Source organism: Schistocerca nitens, chromosome 2, assembly GCF_023898315.1.
Source record: "Schistocerca nitens isolate TAMUIC-IGC-003100 chromosome 2, iqSchNite1.1, whole genome shotgun sequence".
NCBI classification, from domain to species: domain Eukaryota; kingdom Metazoa; phylum Arthropoda; class Insecta; order Orthoptera; family Acrididae; genus Schistocerca; species Schistocerca nitens.
This window is the reverse complement of record NC_064615.1, coordinates 270,802,079-270,818,058: the sequence shown is the minus strand read 5'-3', so window position 1 is coordinate 270,818,058 and position 15,980 is coordinate 270,802,079. Positions and strand designations below refer to the sequence as shown.

Below are 15,980 nucleotides of genomic sequence, written 5' to 3'. Positions count from 1 at the left end.
CAGCCCTGCAGGATTATAGGCGTCTGTTCCCTCCAGCACTACTTCAGACATTAGTCGAGTCCATGCCACTTCGTGTTTCGGCACTTCTGCGTGCTCGCGGGGGCCCTACACAATACTAGGCTGCTGTACCAGTTTCTTTGGCTCTTCAGTGAATGTAGGCACAAGATTCACGGGTGGACGCTTGGTAAGGCAGAAAAATCCAAGGAGATAGGAGGAGCCTGGTCTGACGAGCAGAAAAGAGCCCATTCTGAGTGAATGAGAGCGATGTGGGCACCAAGGAAAGATAAATAAATTGAAAAGGCCTCATATTGTGTATTACAAGCTCCAGTAGGGCCAAACTGTGATTAGTAATAACAGTATAACGATTTATTGCTCTTGTAAAAACTCAGAAGACAGCAGTTCTGGCATATAGGCGGTGGATGGGGCGGCGCGGCGCTCACCTGGTTGAGCTTGGCGTCCGGGCCCAGGGTCCTCATCCTGGCGGCGGCGCCCCGGCGCCTGCGGCAGCCCAGCCAGCCGGCGGCGAGCAGGGCGCAGCCGGCGCACAGCCACGCCAGCTGCGGCACCACCACGAACACCAGCAGCGAGCGCGCGCTGTGGTTGCCCACGTAGCACGACCCTGCAAACAACAACACGCTAGTCAGTAGTGAGCCTAGTTAGCACGACCCTGCAAATAACAACACTCTACAATCAGCAGTGAGCCCAACCTGCAAACAACAGCAACAACAACACGCTACAATCAGCAATGAGCCCAACCTGCAAACAACAGCAACAACAACACGCTAGTCAGCAGTGAGCCCATCATGCAAACAACAGCAACAACAACACGCTAGTCTGCAATGAGCCCATCCAGCAAACAACAGCAACAACAACACGCTACAATCAGCAATGAGCCCACTTAGTACGATCCTAAATACAACAGCAACAACAACACTCAACAATCAGCAGTGAGCGCACGTAGCACAAGCCTACAAATAACAGCAACAACAACACGCTACTACAGTCAGCAGTGAGCCCACTTAGCACGAACCTGCAACAACAACCCCAAAACGTTGCAGACAGCAGTGACTGCGTGCTGTGGTTGCCCATCGAGCATGGGGTGCAGGAAAACTGGTTCAAATGGCTCTAAGTACTATGGGACTCAACATCTGAGGTCATCAGTCCCCTAGACTTAGAGCTACTTAAACCTGACTAACCTAAGGACATCGCACACATCCACGCCCGAGGTAGGATTCGAACCTGCGACCGTAGCAGCAGCGCAGTACCGGACTGAAGCGCCTAGAACCGCTCGGCTACAGTGGCCAGCGGGGTGTAACAACAAGAACAATAACAACATGTTACAGTCAGACAGTGTCATGATGTGCACTCTTCAACAAAACGACACACTAGGCTTGATTACAGAGACAAGTGTCAGATAGGATCAACACCAGTAGAAGGTTGTCGCTGACAATGCTGTTGCCCACAGCAAGGTACCATGGATCGACGATCGTAAGGAAATGCACATAAACTTGGACAAAATTTTCCCTTGGTCTAATAAATGACAGCTCTCTCCAGATGTGGATAAGAGCCTATAAATGCGAAACAGAACCCGATAAAATGGTTCAAATGGCTCTGAGCACTATGGGACTTAACTGCTGAGGTCATCAGTCCCCTAGAACTTAGAACTACTTACACCTAACTAACCTAAGGACATCACACACATTCATGCCCGAGGCAGGATTCGAACCTGCAACCGTAGCGGTCGCGCGGTTCCAGACTGTAGCGTCCAGAACCGCTCGGCCACCACGGCCGGCCAGAAGCCGATAGTATATGGTTACAAGATTACTATCAGCATGAAATAGACGACCCCTTAAAATCATTGTTAGTGAGGGCGGATGTGAGAAATAGTGATTCCAAACCAAAATAACCAGTTTTTACCGCGGGACACTTATGAAAATTGCACTCCATTAATTTATGTTTGAATCTCCTCATCACACACACTCACCGCACAGCGCTCCATTGGAAAGGGCAGGAGACTAATAACCTAACAAGTCGTATCCTCTCCCATACACTTCACAGTGGTTTGCAGAGTATGTATTTATTTGCGTGTGTACATAGATAAACAGAACCGCTTCAGACAGATATTTTAGTCGATCCTGAGCTCCAGTGGAAACCATACAAATGTATGCGGGCACTGACTGTAGACACTTTCTCTCATATTTGGCAGAGCGGTTCTAGACGCTTCAGTCTGGAACCGCGCTGCTGCTACGGTTGCAGGTTCGAATCCTGCCTCGGGCATGGATGTGTGTGATGTCCTTAGGTTAGTTAGGTTTAAGCAGTTCTAAGTTCTAGGGGACTGGTGACCTCAGATGTTGAGTCTCACAGCGCTTAGAGCCATTTGAACCATCTCAATATTTCTGTGTTGACCACATCAGGGAACGTGATGAAAGAGTGATTTCGTTTCCGTTTACGAAGTAAATGTATATGGAAACGTTAGTATTTCTGTATACTAGTGGCACAACATTGAACAACAGCCTAAAGCAGTAAACCTCTGGATATGCAACCGTGGATAACGCCATCGCGCAACAGACAAGGACGGAGGCTTCTTTTTGTTTTTTGTTTTTTTTTCCTTTTTTTCCTTTCACTCTCCTACCGGTCACGAAATGGAAACTTCAGTCAAAATTAATAATGTTTATTCGCAAGATTTACCATCACCATCCAGCTACTTCTCTACATAGTCGCCACTCCGACTTACGAGGGGAACTTCCGGTCTGGGAAATTCGGTTCGGGATGAGACTTCGCAGGTTAATAGTATACCTCAAATCTTAAAGGGCACTATCCAGAAAATCCCGAAAAATGGGCTCTAAAGTTTTAAACATAGCTCATACACACCTCCTACACAGGTCATAAGGAGCGCGGTAGCAGACAAGTGAAGTAGCTCAGTAGAGTGCTAGACTGTCTGTGCCCGATCTGGTTTCAATCCTACCTACTTCCTGGTACGGTTTTTAGTTTTAAAAACTATAACCTCGCTTAATTAAAGTTAATGACGTAAAGTATTATCAATTTTTGGCGTTAGTTACTGGGAAACATCTTACACAAGGTAACAAGTTCAGAAACAAAATCAGCTGGTTCTGTTTAAAATAATCCACAATTTGCCGACAAATACATTTTTCCATTTGCTATTGGTCATCACTGAAAACAGCAGCGTCCATCCATCAGTTTTCTCACAGGTAATCCCTTACGCAAAAGTAATAGTACTGTTTCTCCTGGTACATTTACCGCGGCAAATGTTTCATACACCTTAAATCGCCTTTCGTCCACAGCAGTACTGTGCATTTTCTCGACATTTCCATGTGTGATCGAAGTTTTTGAACGTACTTCGTTTAGATTGTAGATGGAAATGAGCGTTTGGGGTCATTGGCCAGGAGGGCCCTTACGGGACAGGTCCGGCCGCCCTGGAGCAGGTCTTATTACATTCGACGTCACATTGGATGACCTGCGCGCCGGATGGGGATGAAATGATGATGAAGACAGCACCACAGGCAGTCCCTGAGCGGAGAAAATCCCCGGCCCGGCCGGGAATCGAAACCGGGCCCCTTAGGACTGCAGTCATGCCGACCATTCAGCTATCGGGGCGGACGCTGTAGATGATTTCAGAGAAAAGTATAGCGGCATTTGAATTCAGATGCCCATTTCTTAATGTTGGAATATAATTATTTTTCGTATAATATTGTAACAGAATAAAGTCTATAAATTAAAATATCGGTAATGACCTTGGATTTTTCTTAAAAAACTAGTATTTTTTACTGTTGTAAATAAAAATTGATATCTTCCAGTGGTGTTGGAAATCATCGGCGGTAAAGGTGCTGCAAGATTTTGGGGCTGTCAGTGATTAGAAATAGGCGACAAAAGGATTGTTCTGATTTTGAGAAAGAAGTGAGCAGTACGAGGTGACGGTTTTTGTGAGAGTGTGTTTTTGAAAGGATTCGAGAGGCAAGTGATGGGGGTGACGACTAGGAATCAAACTGTTCAAATGGAAGGGAGAAGAGTGACAAGAATGAAACTTGGCATGGAGACGAAAGGAATTATTCTGTTAAAGCTGGAAGAATGCATAGATCTTGGGCGGCCATCGTTGTCAGGTATTACAGCGATGTGACATGGGGTGTAAGTAGCTAAAGTTGGGGGAGGGGAATACTGATACAAGTGCGGCATAGGGCCAGTTTTGGTAACCATTGGGAGGTTGCTATCAAATTTACAGGAAGGTTAGGAACTTCAGTGTTCGTTGTCGGAGAAATGATGGAAATTAATACTTTACTGCAAAAGTGGGGTGGCGAGGGTGAGAATTTGAAGGGAGGGAGGGAGTGATGGACTTTTAATGGAGAGGCAATTCAGCCGAGTTTGGCATAAGAGAGGATAAGTGAGATTACGTCTTTCTGGTGTGGAGGAACCACTCCCCTTCTCTGTTTCCCGAAAAGTTATAGAACACAGGCTACATAAAAGACCGCCGAGTTGCCTGTGACTCATGCGCAATTAGTAAAGATGAACCTCCAAGACAGTGTATACACGACACGGATTACGCTACGCCGGCCGCGGTGGCGGGGCGGTTCTAGGTGCTTCAGTCCGGAACCGCGCAACTACAACGGTCGCAGGTTCGAATCCTACCTCGGGCATGGATGTGTGTGATGTTCTTAGCTTAGTTAAGTTTAAGTGGTTCTAAGTTCTAGGGGACTGATGACCTCAGATGTTAAGTCGCATAGTGCTCAGAGCCATTTGATTACGCTACGCATCCGCGTTACGCTACACAAATAGTTCCCAGGTGGATATCCATCCGCCATGTACCGATATAAGCAGACACACAGCTGCAATCAGTAATTAGTTAGTTAGTACCTCAAGTGAGTACCTTAAAGTAGTACCTCAGGACAGTTTCTCTGCGAGTGTCTCAGGACCCATCTCGTCAACGCCAAGAAAAGCTGAACCTGACGTTATACAAGTGACGTTGGTCATCGTTCACTGGATCTCTAACTATATCAGAGATTGAAGAGACATCAGTGAACACTGACCTATATTCGCACGCACGAGTCTCAACTCCACTTACGTACTGTAAAACGTCATTCAATGTTGTTGTTGTGGTCTTCAGTCCTGAGACTGGTTTGATGCAGCTCTCCATGCTACTCTATCCTGTGCAAGCTTCTTCATCTCCCAGTACCTACTGCGACCTACATCCTTTTGAATCTGCTTAGTGTATTCATCTCTTGGTCTCCCTCTACGATTTTTACCCTCCACGCTGCCCTCCAATGCTAAATTTGTGATCCCTTGATGCCTCAAAACATGTCCTACCAACCGATCCCTTCTTCTAGTCAAGTTGTGCCACAAACTTCTCTTCTCCCCAATCCTATCCAATACCTCCTCATTAGTTACGTGATCTACCCACCTTATCTTCAGCATTCTTCTGTACCACCACATTTCGAAAGCTTCTATTCTCTTCTTGTCCAAACTGGTTATCGTCCATGTTTCACTTCCATACATGGCTACACTCCATACAAATACTTTCAGAAACGACTTCCTGACACTTAAATCTATACTCGATGTTAACAAATTTCTCTTCTTCAGAAACGATTTCCTTGCCATTGCCAGTCTACATTTTATATCCTCTCTACTTCGACCATCATCAGTTATTTTACTCCCTAAATAGCAAAACTCCTTTACTACTTTAAGTGTCTCATTTCCTAATCTAATCCCCTCAGCATCACCCGATTTAATTTGACTACCTTCCATTATCCTCGTTTTGCTTTTGTTGATGTTCATCTTATATCCTCCTTTCAAGACACTGTCCATTCCGTTCAACTGCTCTTCCAAGTCCTTTGCTGTCTCTGACAGAATTACAATGTCATCGGCGAACCTCAAAGTTTTTACTTCTTCTCCATGAATTTTAATACCAACTTCGAATTTTTCTTTTGTTTCCTTTACTGCTTGCTCAATATACAGATTGAATAACATCGGGGAGAGGCTACAACCCTGTCTCACTCCTTTCCCAACCACTGCTTCCCTTTCATGCCCCTCGACTCTTATAACTGCCATCTGGTTTCTGTACAAATTGTAAATAGCCTTTCGCTCCCTGTATTTTACCCCTGCCACCTTCAGAATTTGAAAGAGAGTATTCCAGTTAACGTTGTCAAAAGCTTTCTCTAAGTCTACAAATGCTAGAAACGTGGGTTTGCCTTTTCTTAATCTTTCTTCTAAGATAAGTCGTAAGGTTAGTATTGCCACACGTGTTCCAACATTTCTACGGAATCCAAACTGATCTTCCCCGAGGTCCGCTCCTACCAGTTTTTCCATTCGTCTGTAAAGAATTCGCGTTAGTATTTTGCAGCTGTGACTTATTAAACTGATAGTTCGGTAATTTTCACATCTGTCAACACCTGCTTCCTTTGGGATTGGAATTATTATATTCTTCTTGAAGCTTGTGGGTATTTCGCCTGTCTCATACATCTTGCTCACCAGATGGTAGAGTTTTGTCATGACTGGCTCTCCCAAGGCCATCAGTAGTTCTAATGGAATGTTGTCTACTCCCGGGGCCTTGTTTCGACTCAGGTCTTTCAGTGCTCTGTCAAACTCTTCACGCAGTATCTTATCTCCCATTTCATCTTCATCTACATCCTCTTCCATTTCCATAATATTGTCCTCAAGCACATCGCCCTTGTATAAACCCTCTATATACTCCTTCCACCTTTCTGCCTTCCCTTCTTTGCTTAGAACTGGGTTGCCATCTGAGCTCTTGATATTCATACAAGTGGTTCTCTTCTCTCCAAAGGTCTCTTTAATTTTCCTGTAGGCAATATCTATCTTACCCCTAGTGAGACAAGCCTCTACATCCTTACATTTGTCCTCTAGCCATCCCTGCTTAGCCATTTTGCACTTCCTGTCGATCTCATTTTTGAGACGTTTGCATTCCTTTTTGCCTGCTTCATTTACTGCATTTTTATATTTTCTCTTTTCATCAATTAAATTCAATATTTCTTCTGTTACCCAAGGATTTCTATTAGTGCTCGTCTTTTTACCTACTTGATCCTCTGCTGCCTTCACTACTTCATCCCTCAGAGCTACCCATTCTTCTTCTACTGTATTTCTTTCCCCCATTCCTGTCAATTGTTCCCTTATGCTCTCCCTGAAACTCTCTACAACCTCTGGTTCTTTCAGTTTATCCAGGTCCCATCTCCTTAAATTCCCACCTTTTTGCAGTTTCTTCAGTTTTAATCTGCAGTTCATAACCAATAGATTGTGGTCAGAATCCACATCTGCCCCTGGAAACGTCTTACAATTTAAAACTTGGTTCCTAAATCTCTGTCTTACCATTATATAATCTATCTGATACCTTTTAGTATCTCCAGGATTCTTCCAGGTATACAACCTTCTTTTATGATTCTTGAACCAAGTGTTAGCTATGATTAAGTTATGCTCTGTGCAAAATTCTACAAGGCGGCTTCCTCTTTCATTTCTTCCCCCCAATCCATATTCACCTACTATGTTTCCTTCTCTCCCTTTTCCTACTGACGAATTCCAGTCACCCATGACTATTAAATTTTCGTCTCCCTTCACTACCTGAATAATTTCTTTTATCTCGTCATACATTTCATCAATTTCTTCATCATCTGCAGAGCTAGTTGGCATATAAACTTGTACTACTGTAGTAGGTGTGGGCTTCGTATTTATCTTGGCCACAATAATGCGTTCACTAAGCTGTTTGTAGTAGCTTACCCGCATTCCTATTTTCCTATTCACTATTAAAACTACTCCTGCATTACCCCTATTTGACTTTGTGTTTATAACCCTGTAGTCACCTGACCAGAAGTCTTGTTCCTCCTGCCACCGAACTTCACTAATTCCCACTATATCTAACTTTAACCTATCCATTTCCTTTTTTAAATTTTCTAACCTACCTGCCCGATTAAGGGATCTGACATTCCACGCTCCGATCCGCAGAACGCCAGTTTTCTTTCTCCTGATAACGACGTCCTCTTGAGTAGTCCCCGCCCGGAGATTCGAATGGGGGACTATTTTACCTCCGGAATATTTTACCCAAGAGGACGCCATCATCATATAATCATTCAGTAAAGCTGCATGCAGTAAAACGTCATTCAATAAGCAGTTGTAAATTATTGTTATCTAGTTGCTGTCTATTTTCTCCATAGCTGTTGCATAACCCTACCTGGCCCTGTAACAATTCCGTATGGTAGTTGTGTGCAAGCAAGGCACCTTGTAACAGCAACTACTTTGGTGGTAGTGGGTTCTCTTCCTGCCAAATTTACATATTTGTTGTCAAGTTGTTTGATTAATACAAGGGCCCCATATTCGGCGGTTAGTGGGCTGTATGTTATGTAGTTCATAGATGGTGTTGGTCTGTTAATTTATACTCAAAGGTTAGTCGGAGGTTACTTTAATATGTTAATTAGTTGGACAGTACGGTTCTAAACGGTGAGCTAGAAGACATTATTGGAAGGAATTTAAAAAAGCTACTTGGTCGCTTAAAACCAGTCGCTGATTTTCTCTGAATTTCTGAAACGTTTAGAGTTTGACCCATCACCTGATGACCTCTTACAAACTGACGAAGCAACAGCTGTTATGTTACAGTTTTTTACAGAAACGCAAATATCTTACAAAAGTCAGATCTAAACGAACACTATTCATGATACCAGAGACTGAGTAGACGTCAACGACTGTCACTACCAAAACATAGAAACAAACAGGTACCACCATTAACAGTACATTTTGACCCTAACTGTTGGAGTTCCATTCACAATATGAACAGCGCAAGCGAGTGAGCTGGGAGGATGTCTCGGTTGCGCTAGCTGTCGTTCCTGTGTCGATGCACGGTTACATAGCGTGTGTGTGTGGTTTGAGATCTTATGGGCGCTAAACGGCGAGGTTATCAGCGCCCTGACGTCAATTAAAACAAACGAGTGTGGATAAGAACGAAAACTGTCGTACACGCATGCACACGAAACGACCACACAATTACTCTATCGCACAGGCACTCTCACATGCACTAAAACCAATGAGGAGGCAAAATAGCTAATCAAGAAATTAAAACAGAGAGAAAACAAAACACAGAACAGCTAAAAGAATAGTACGGGGAAATGTCACTGGCTGACCACTTACGAAAAACTTTGGGTGAGACAGCCACCCCGTTTACACATTAAAAATAGCGCCACACACAGATTCGTGATCAATGTAAGAATTATATTCAAATTCTTAAGAGACAAGTGGAGAAAGTGCGTATCAATATAACTTCTAATACAAATCTTTCTAACAGAAATTCACGTTATGTGTTATAGTAAGGTCAGCATAATAAATCTTTACAATTTCTGTAAGCGTTTGTAAAATTGTCAAGATATGACCAAAGCAAACAGAAATCTGTCACAGTGCAAATTAGCAAGGTATCTTAATGCAGAAATACAATGCGTCATGACAGTTAATAAACAAATTCAGAGGACACCAGCGACCGTCTTTAAGCAACCAAGCATTAAAAAAAACTATGTAAATTGAAGGGGGGAGAAAGGAAAGGAAAATGAGGGGATTACTGATGTCAGCTGCATCGGGACATTATGTGAAGTCAGGGGCAACGAGTGGAAATGCGTAACGCACCAGGATTCGAACCCGAGATCTCCTGCTTAGTAGGCAGGTGCTTTAACCACTGCACCATCCGGGATACAGCGTTTAGCGCAACTGCGCGGACCATCTCGGCACGCCTCACAGCCTATCCACATTCCCACCGAGCACCACCTGTCCGCAGTCTCTGTCCATTGACTTCACACTCACTACTCTGAGATTCCAGCAGGAGGTCGGACGTACTTGTGCATCCGTACTGAAGAAGGTTGATCCACTGCCCAGCTAGATGAATCAATTATATGAATTAGATTTTCACTCTGTAGGGGAGTGCACGCTGATGTGAAACTTCCTGGCGGATTAAAACAGTGTGCCGGACCGAGACTCGAATTCGGGACCTATGCCTTTCGCGGGCAAGTGCTCTACCAACTGAGCTATCCAAGCACGACTCACGCCCCGTCCTCAAAGCTTCAATTCCGCCAGTACCTCGTCTCCTACCTTAATAACTTCAAAGAAGCTCTTCACAGAAAAAGTGACGGACTTTGAATGAGGTCAGGTGATTGGGTGTCACATGTGTCATACGTCTGTACGCGAGATTTCCACAGTCCTAAACATCCCTAGGTCCGCTGTTTCCGATGTGATAGAAGAGTGGGAAAATGAAGGGACACGTACAGAACAAAAGCGTACAGACCGACCTTGTCTGTTGAAGAGGTTCATAATGTGTAATAGGCACATATCTATCCAGACCATCACACAAGACTTCAAAACAGCATCAGGATCCACTGTAAGTACTATGGCAGTTAGGCAGGCTGTGAGAAAACTGCTCATAAGCCAAACGACAAGTAGCTTGATATAAGGAGCATAAACATTGGACGATTGAATAGAGGAAAAACGTTGCGTTGAGTGACGAATCACGGTACACAATGTGGCGATCCGATGGCAAGGTGTGGGTATGGCGAATGTCCGGTGAACGTCATCTGCCAGCGTGTATAGTGCGAACAGTAAAATTCGGACGTGGTGGTGTTATGTTATGGTGTGGTCGTGTTATGGTGTGGTCGTGTTTTTCATGAAGGAGGCTTGCTGCACCCCTCGTTGTTTTGCGTGGCACTATCGCAGCACAGGCCTACATCGATGTTTTAAGCACCTTCTTGCTCCCTACTGTTAATGAGAGACTCGAGGATGGCGATTGCATCTTTCAACATGATCGTGCACCTGTTAATGCACGGCCTGTTACGGAGTGGTTATACGACAATAACATCCCTGCAATGGACTGGCCTGCACAGAGTACTCACTTGATTCCTACAGAACACCGTTGGGATGTTTTGCAACGCCGACTTCGTGCCAGGCCTCACCGACCGACATTGATACCTCTCGTCAATGCAGCGCTCCGTGAAGAATGGGCTGCCATTCCCCACGAAACGTTCCAGCACCTGATTGAACGTACGCCTCCGAGAGTGGAAGCTGTCATCAAGGCTAAGGGTGGGTCAACACCATATTGAATTCCAGCATTACCTATGGAGGGCGCCACGGACTTGTAAGTCACTGTCAGCCAGGAGTTTGAATACTTTTGATCACATAGTGTATAACATCGCCAGCCCTGTGCTGTACCGAGAAATGTCGTTGGCCTCTTGAAAGGAACCGCATTCGGCGCTGTTTGCAGTCGCACAGGGGACGACGCCGGGGAAGTCAGTGTCCCTGCCGCGGCTATTAAGTAACGGGAGAGGACGGCAGAGGGGCTCTGGAACGCCGGCCCGTGTAGTTTACAGGGCCTACTCGGGTTCAAAATAAACTGTTGTGTCGCGCGGCGGCCTTTGTGTCGGCGCCCGCCGTTATTCTAAGAACGCGGAGAGCGCGGTCGAGTCCAGCTCCACTCGCCACCTCGCACCAGACCACACGCGCGCCGACACCCAGGGCAAAACCACGCCCTCTGCCACTCCGTACCCGGAGGTACGCCGTCCGTCCAAAACACGCCCAGCTCATCCTATTCCTACCGCATAAGCGACGTCAGCTTGACCTAGCAACTGTAAACAACAGACGCGCACGCGATCTGTCAGTTGTGTGCAGGCAGTGGACTAGCGGGCGAAGTGCATCGAAGTTGCTGTGCCACAATTCGCAATGGAGCAATATTCCTAAACCAAATGCTCAAGATATTCTCACCAATGTTTTGAAGAACATAATTACAACTGTTCTTTAAGTCGTTAATTTTCTTTAATGTACTTAACCATTTCTGTATTTCATAATTTAACATGTTTATTAATACACTGAAGCGCCAAAGAAACTGGTATAGGCATGGGTATTCAAACAGAGGTATGTAGACAGGTAGAATACGGTGCTGAATTCGGCTACGTCTGTATAAGACAACAAGTGTCTGAGGCAGTTGTTAGATCGATTACTGCTGCTACAACGGCAGGTTATCAAGATTTAAGTGAGTTGAACGTGGTGTTATAGTCGGCGCACGAGCGATGGGACAAGGCATCTCCGAGGTAGCGATTAAGCGGTGATTTTCCCGTACGACCCTTTCACGAGTGTACCGTGAATATCAGAATCAGGTAAAATATCAAATCTTCGACATCGCTGCGGCCGGATAAAGATCCTGCAAGAACGAGACCAACGACGACTGAAGAGAATCGTTCAACGTGACAGAAGTGTAACACACCATCAAATTGCTGCAGATTTCAGTGCTGGGCCACCAACAAGTGACAGCGTGCGAATCACTCAACGAAACATAATCAATATGCGCTTTCGAAGGCGAAGGCCCACTTCTGTACCCTTGATGACAGCACGACACAAAGCTTTACACCTCGCCTGGGCCCGCCAACACTGACATTGGACTGTTGATGACCGGAAACATGCCGGACGAGTCTCGTTTCAAATTATCTCGAGCGGATGGACGTGTACGGGTTTTGAAATAACCTCATGAATTCATAGACCCTGCATGTCAGCAGGGCACTCTTCAAGCTGATGGAGGCTCTGTAATGGTGTGGGGCGTGTGCAGATGCAGTGATATGGGACTCCTGATACTTCTAGATACGACTCTGACAGGTGATACGTACGTAAGCATCCTGTATGGTCACCTGCATCCATTCATGTCCATTGTGCATTCCGACGGACGTGGGTAATTTCAGAAGGACAATGCAACACTCTGCACATCCAGAATTGCTACAGAGTGGCTCCAGGAACACTTCTCCGTTTAAACACTTTCGCTGGTCACCAAACTCCCCAGACATGAACATTATTGAGCGTATCTGGGATGCCTTGGAACGTGCTGTTCAGAAGAGACCTCCACCCCCTCGTACTCTTACGGATTTATGGACAGCTCTGTAGGATTCATAGTGTCACTTTCCTCCAGCACTACTTCAGACATTAGTCGAGTGCATGCCTCGATATTAGGCAGGTGTACCAGTTTCTTTGGCTCTTCAATGTATTCATTATTAAATTATGTTAGTTGCAAGTTAAGTGTCACATGTGTATTTTACGCCAGGTCGAGATTCTCTGGAACCTGCTGAGTTTTTTCACTGAGATTCATAAGGTAAGAGGGCTGGGTTAGTAGGCCACACGCAGAGAGTCACTTTTTGTTGGTTATTTAACTATGTAATGGGAGGCACACAGTCTGCAATAGCATCTAGAGGTGTAAACTATGGTCCAGCCTGTCTCACATGGAGCAAGTTCCGCCATTAAGTTTGCTTGGCTAGCAGGCAAAGTTCTGTTTCATTTGAAAATGTTCAAAAGATGCCACCTATTTTGTTGGTGGGAGAAGGACAGACGGAAGCTAATGAACAAAGAAAGAGGACCAAAGCTTGGCCAGGAACATTGATAGAAAGGAGGAGCGCTGGGAAGGATGTGCTGTCGACACCTCATGGGCAACTGAGGTTAGCTTTCGAATGCTATTAATTTTATCAAAAATGGCTCTGAGCACTATGGGACTTAACATCTATGGTCATCAGTCCCCTAGAACTTAGAACTACTTAAACCTAACCAACCTAAGGACATCACACGACACCCAGTCATCACGAGGCAGAGAAAATCCCTGACCCCGCCGGTTAATGAATAGCACATTTCGTTAAGATTTGACATTCTGACTGTCTTTACAATGACTGTAACACACGATGTTTGTTAACAAAACAGTTGTATTTGGTCTCTCGGTACTACGGCACTCGAAACTCCTCCCAGAAGTTTCTAACACTTACATATTAATTTTAAATGACTATTGTATAGAAAACGCAACCGCATTTCGTATTAGAAGCGAGAATACATTTTGGGCTGCAAACGCTAATGTTTAAGCGCTTATTACATTATTTAGTCATTATTTGTAAGTCGCAGTACTCACTGACCATATTTCAAAAATACAATTTAGTTCTGATGGAGAAATAATTGTCACTAAAATGAACGTTTGTACAAAACCAACTTACTGCTCCTGTTATTATTTGTACAGACTTCACTTTTTGAACACACACATTTTGTGCGTTACACTGATATTTTTTTTTCACATGTTATCAGTTTGAAAATTCATGTATGTTACAAAAATACAAACAAGTAAAAATATTACTAAAAATAAAGAAGTTTCATTTTTTCTCTTCTAAGGCGAGGCTATAGTTAATATTACATCTCTATATGCATTTCAGAACAGACTTGAGTGCTGTATATAATCATCTGCAAAATTACTAAAGAAATTGTGGGAAGATATTTGAGAAAAGCGACATAAGATGCAGCACTCACTGTTGCCGCTCTGCCCAACCTACGACGTCCCCACCTCAACAGTCGTCAAACACCTCAAACACCCGAAGCGACCGGCAACACTTACGTAACACAAATGTCATGTCTTGACCACAAGTGGTTTTTTTTATTGAATCACTTCTCCCCACGCGATTCGATCACAGACGATCTTCAAAAGTTCTGACAACGAGAAGTCCTTTGAAGATGGCCGGTGGCCGAAACGAGTAGGAAGAAGTGATTCAATAAAAAACACTTGTGGTCAAGACACGACAGTTATGTTACACAAGTGCAAAAACTATGTCTTCTGAAATTAGTTCCATTATTTAGAATACGTTGGAAAAAATTCTGATTGCAAAAGTATTTCAAGTTGTTATGACAGGTGTAATATCTTCTCATTAGTTTCTATCTGAAGCTTTTGCGATGAGCAAATAATGACTAACAATCTGAAGTTGGGCCTTCATAGCTCATGACGTATAGTGCTTTCTAGTTTTTTTTTTTTAAAAAAAAAAAGCGCCAGTTGCGACTGAACGTGAGTGGTTATATCGTTTATATTTTACGAAAGTAAATCAATCATTCTCCAACGCTAGCCACTACGGATAAAATCGAAGTTACTAAATATGGCTCTAGCACCAGAGACGGCTCACACGGTGGCGAGAGTATTTCTGTACACATTATCAGTGTCGTATGTGTGTGTATACAGCTGAGACAAGTCTGCTAATTGCTTATGCATTAAGGGGTGGTGCTGTGGCAGGCCAACAAGTGTTTGCTTTTGAATGTCGAGACAGCCGAGAGCCGCTCTCCGTACAGGTGTGGGGCGAGCCTCCGCGGCGGTTACCTGCCTCCGTGCTGGAAAGTCACTCGCGGCTGGAGCAGAGAAGAGAAAAAGGAATCGCCGTGGATGTCGCCACTGGGACACACGTTTCCGCTGCAACTGTGGCGGCGGAGCGCGCGGCCGGCCGCCTCCATTTTGAGCGGCCGCGACTGTACCCGGCGCTACACCGAAAGCCTCTCGCGGACTGCGCCAGGATTAATATTAATGTATTCATGAATCAATTAGTCCGCTGTCGAAGCACGAAAATATACAGCTCAAACACATGCAGCAGTGTGTGTGCTTGCTCGGTAGACAAGAGGAGTGGACGGCAAACAGGTAGCGTGCCTCTCTCTGCTGCCGGACACCGACGCGACACACGTACCACTCTTCGCCGCTGAGGCTTCCCCGCCTCTGTGAACTTTTCGCTCTGCAGCGGAGTCTGGGTTGTTTTGACTCTTATTGACAGACCGAAAATATCTTAGTGTGTAGAATAAAAACCGCTTACTCTCTTTTATTATTATTATTTTCATCTCCAATCCTTGGTATTTGCTGATTTGCGATCGATTTCAAAAACAAATGGCTTCACCCTGAAGCAGCTCGCATGTTAATCGATACATTACTGTACGCCAGCCTCGGCCGGTTGTGGTGTAACGACACGAGATGCTACCACCTTATGAGGGCACGACACACTTGCGAATGTAGACAGCTCAAAAGAATTACGGGAACAGGTGTATCAGCGTTCGCAACGTTAAAATTCATACAGGGGGTACTAGTGGTCTTACCCCATAGCCTGAGATCTACGCTTTCAGTGTATGCAACAACTATAAGCGTCGTTTAGTAAGTAATGCCCCATTTTTTTTTTTCTCAGAACATA

The 15,980-nt window shown here is 44.7% G+C and overlaps 1 protein-coding gene across 1 annotated transcript in view; it reads right to left on the bottom strand.

Moving 5' to 3' along the window:
- Nucleotides 1-344: 344 nt before the first annotated feature.
- LOC126234979 (frizzled-4) overlaps nt 345-15,980 on the bottom strand; it is a 460,147-nt gene continuing 444,511 nt past the window's right edge. Inside the window, exon 5 of the mRNA XM_049943718.1 lies at nt 345-619. Coding sequence (XP_049799675.1) covers nt 345-619 — 275 coding nt within the window. The remainder of the gene's footprint in view (nt 620-15,980) is intronic.